This window comes from Priapulus caudatus, unplaced genomic scaffold, assembly GCF_000485595.1.
Source record: "Priapulus caudatus unplaced genomic scaffold, Priapulus_caudatus-5.0.1 Scaffold1220, whole genome shotgun sequence".
Taxonomy (NCBI): domain Eukaryota; kingdom Metazoa; phylum Priapulida; class Priapulimorpha; order Priapulimorphida; family Priapulidae; genus Priapulus; species Priapulus caudatus.
In genome coordinates this window covers 25184-29744 of record NW_014578281.1, presented here as the reverse complement: position 1 = coordinate 29744, position 4561 = coordinate 25184, and the positions used below count along the sequence as shown (strand labels likewise).

Below are 4561 nucleotides of genomic sequence, written 5' to 3'. Positions count from 1 at the left end.
AGAGAGAGAGAGAGAGAGAGAGAGAGAGAGAGAGAGAGAGAGAGAGAGAGAGAGAGAGCACATGAAGCCACCCACGTCGCAAACAGACAACTGCAGGAGAACGTGGTAGAGTAAATAATAATTAAAATATAACAACGTACCTATATATTATGAGAAAGATGAAAGAGAGGGAGAGAGAAGAGGAAGGAGGAGGCGAGATGCAAACAGAGGAAGCTGAAGGAAAGGTGAGTGATAGAGAGAAAGTGCTTGCATTCATGCACTTGTATAACATACGAATAATAAAACAAATACATTACGCAGGCAGCCACATTAGAACAACCAAACTATCTAACGAATGGTTATAGAGCTGCAGGGCTGTTTGCCTGGCTTCTCACCTTACAGCCTTCCAGTGCGTTGTAGCCCCACGTTCCCTTCCTGCATCTCTCACAGCGGTCTCCCTCCGTGTTGAGTGGACACACACACTGACCGGTCTCTGCGTCACAGACGTGGCCTGGCTTGTCACACCGCGGGCAGCCTGCACGCCAACACATCATACTCATTCACTCAGTCATGCTGTCAGAGCAGGAGAAATATCAATGCAAATATTCACACAGCAAGGACGACATCACACATACCAATGCGCACATGTAGTGAGAGAAAAGAGTAAGATATGAAAGAGAGACGGGGGAAAAAAGAGAGGGATGCAAGAGAGGTGTGAAAAAGAAAGGGGAAAGGGAGGCATATAGGGAGAGGGTAGGAAGGAGAAAGAAACACAGCAGAGAGAAGTAGAGGGAGCGTGAGACGGAAAGGGGGAGGGAGAAGGAGGCGGAGCAGAAAAGGGAAAGGGAGAAGGAGGCGGAGAAGAAAAGAGGAAGGGAGAAGGAGGCAGAGAAGAAAAGGGGAAGGGAGAAGGAGGCAGAGAAGAAAAGGGGAAGGGAGAGTGTGAAATGGAGGCAGGAGAGAGATAAATAGAGAAAGAGAGGGAAAAGAAGAGACAAACACAGACAGAGAGATAAAGAGAAAGAAAGACTGGGAAGGAGAAAGTCAACGATGGAGCAAGGAAACCCCCACTTTAACAACTACGGATTTCGTTCCTGGCGGCTCCAACGCTTGGATGACTTACGCTTGCAGCCACTGACGCTGAATCCATAGTATCCATATTCGCACTTGTTGCACTGCGCGCCGCCTATGCCAGGTTTACAGCTACACTGGCCGCTGTACTGGTCACAGTTTGTGCTGTCTGCTCCCGTCTGTCAATGAAGGCAACAAGTAAGCATTATAATTAGATTCACGCAATGACTGCCACTGCCAACTACTTCCCTCGGGGAAGAACTCTCGTATTAAAAAGTCTCGTAGTGCATCTGGGAAAGGCAAACGCTGTTAAATATCTTGTAATTGTGCTCAATTGTCTTGTATTATGTAACAGAAGGTTATGTGGCTTGATTGTAATATCAATGTCCGATGAATCTCTCGGAGATCTGCACAACACACAGAGCCCCAGAGAGCAAGGGACAGGGAGAATAAGAGGGAGGGACAGAGAGAATGAGAGAGAGGGAGGGGCAGAGAGAATGAGAGAGAAAGAGGAACAGAGAGAATGCGAGAGAAGGACAGAGAGAATGAGAGAGAGGAACAAAGAGAGAGAGAGAGCGAGAGTTAAGGCTGAAAGAGGGAGAGGGAGAAGGCGAGAGAGGGAAGGAGGGGGCAGGGAAGGAGGGGGTAGGGAGGGAGTGAAGGGGGAGCGAGGAAGGGAGAGAGGCATTGAGGGAGGAAGATACAGAAGGTACGATGCAGGGAGAGAGAGGTAGGAAGGAAGGGGTGAAGGGAGAGTGTGTGAGAGAGGGATGGACGTGGTGCCACCTTACCAAGTTGCATCCGCAGGGCACGCAGCCAGTGCCGGACGTCACGTTCCAGTGAGCGGCGAAACACTGGTCGCAGCGACGGCCGGTGACGTTGGCGCGACATGTACACTGACCGGTCGCCTGGTCACACATCTGTGAGGTGGAGCCTGACCGATCACAGTCACAGTCTGCAAGAACCACGAAGAATGTTAGGGGAAGAGGTTTGGCATACACGATCACACGTGTAGTTATTATTTACGACTGATGTGTTACCACTACTACTACTACTAATAATAATAACTATAATGTATCTATATATATATTACCAACATGTTAGAATATGAACGTGCTTGTGGTGTTATCTCTACCTATTACTCTTTCTCTAACTGTGGGGATGGCTATATAGTTAACTGTATAGTCGTAGTTAGGAGCTGAAGCTGAATATGATATGATTAGTATTTGCTTCACGTAGTAATATATATACTCCATGTGATATAAGCTGACTGCAATACAAGTAGTATTCACGCACTTAAATATACGAATCATGTATCAATCAGGTATCGACGCCAACAAAAGAAACGTACCCTCAGAGTAACTAATAATGTATAATTAGAATAACGTATAATTAGAATAACATGAAATAACTCATGCCGTATTTGACACAAATGAGTTACAATTATACAGTAATATGTAACAAGCAACGCTAGCGGCGATCATCGTGTATCGACACCAGCAGTAGAAGCGGTGATAGATGGAGGGGCAGCAGCAGCAGGAGGAGGCGGTCACTCACACTGGCATCCTTGATCCGAGAAGCCATAGTATCCCTCGTTGCACGTGTCACAGTGGCGGCCGAACACACCAGACTTACACTGGCATTGGCCGGACTCAAAGTCGCACTGTAGATACGCAGAGCCGACCTCGTTACAGTTACACTCCTCACAACCCTCCCTCAGGTTGCCACGCAGGTCCTAGAACAACGCGAGCGAAAACCAATTATCACCCGTTTAAATTATTAAATTAATTTATTATTTTTTATTAGTTATGAATATTACTCTGCATTTAATTTTATTAGTGCTATTTATTTATTACACTATTTATTTTCACATATGTAATTTATTTCAATATGTATTTATGATTGCTTTTGTATTATTGTCCTATTAAATTGTTTATTCATTAAATTTCTAATCGCTTATTCGAATGGAAATGTTACCAAAAATGCCTGATGGAATTTAACATGTACTGGAACCAGGGCTGTAGCTAGCAGGGGGGCAAGGGGGGCAGTTGCCCCGCCCCAGAAAAAAAATTGATACAATGCATCATTGGTTAATGGTGGTCACCTTTCCAGAACACACCACACATGTGGCTTTGCCCCCCCCCCCACCAAACAAAATGGGTTAGCTACACTGCTGCGTATGCTTGAAGTTGATATCTCAACTCTTCCCAGACGTCGGTATAACGACAAACCAGTTGAAAACAAAGGCATTTCGTACATTTATTTAGGCCACGAAATGCCACCAGCATTTTGATGATGTCTGGCGGAATGCGTGACTGCAGTGAAGTCCTGCAGCCACTTCAAATTCGGCAAAACAGAGTGACAATTACGGCCGTGTGGTACGTTCGTACATTGCTGCGGTGTTAGAGTGAGATGTGAGACTTGTACACTCACCGCACATCTCTCGCACTGCCTGCCGACGATGTTAGGTTTGCACCGGCACTGTCCCGTGAAGCGGTCACATGTGGAGTTGACTGAGCCGAATGCATTGCAGTCACAGCCTGAAACCAATCGCACGAACACGTGTCAACATCGCGTCAATGTCACCGTCAATGTCACGTCAATGTCACGTCAATGTCACGGTTATTCCAGCATCTAATCCATCACAGGGTAATCATAACATCGATTCACAAGCACATGCACTAATTGTCACGTCTATCTGCTTTAGACGCTTTAATTGTTATTATAGCTTACTGTTCATTAACCTTCATTATCAACGTTGAGTTTTCCCGTGCGGCGAGCACTAGTGTTTCTTGCCTGTACACGCTGCACACACACGTACCAAATCAGTAATGAGGTATCGTCATGTAACAACGATAGAGGCTCAGACATCGGTATTACGACGTAAAAAAACAGCATCGGCAACAGCTGCAATACAACTATATCAGCAGTGCCACATCTCGGAACCTATAAACCCACCAGTTTACACGAACTGAACGTGAACATAGTTGACGTGCTCTACACTACATGAATCGCGTTGCAGCTGGGGCTTACTAGAGCAGTCGTGGTTGATGGCGGTGCCGTAGTATCCTGCCTGGCACTGGTCGCACGACCAGCCGTGAGAGTTGGCGATGCACTTGAGGCACTGTCCGGTGTATCGGTCACAGTTACCGATGGCCTGCGGGTCGACGTTACCGTTACACAGACACGGCTGACAGTAGTTGCCAGGGAGCAAAGGGTCGCCAAAGTAACCGTCCGAGCACCTGGATAAGTGAATGAATGCATGCATGATTAAATATGTTCTTGTTTATAAAGACTGAAATAGTTGTGACCCCCATCTCTCTCTCTATCTGTGTATCCATCCATCCATTCATACATCCATCCATCCATCCATACATCCATCCGTCCATCTATGTATCTCTCTCTCTCTCTCTCTCTCTCTCTCTCTCTCTCTCTCTCTCTCTACGTCTACTCGTCTCTCTCAGTCTCTCTCGATCTCGCTGCTACGTCTCGCCTGCTCGCTCGTCGACTC

At 46.6% G+C, this 4561-nt stretch overlaps 1 protein-coding gene across 1 annotated transcript in view; it reads right to left on the bottom strand.

The window, feature by feature from the left end:
- The window catches only part of LOC106815861 (laminin subunit alpha-2-like), a gene marked incomplete at its 5' end in the record, with an annotated part of 46052 nt that overhangs the window by 16770 nt on the left and 24721 nt on the right, over positions 1–4561 (bottom strand). The window contains 6 exon segments of the mRNA XM_014820384.1: positions 372–514; positions 1103–1229; positions 1842–2005; positions 2608–2785; positions 3484–3590; positions 4084–4291. Of these exon segments, the coding sequence (XP_014675870.1) occupies positions 372–514; positions 1103–1229; positions 1842–2005; positions 2608–2785; positions 3484–3590; positions 4084–4291 (927 nt within the window).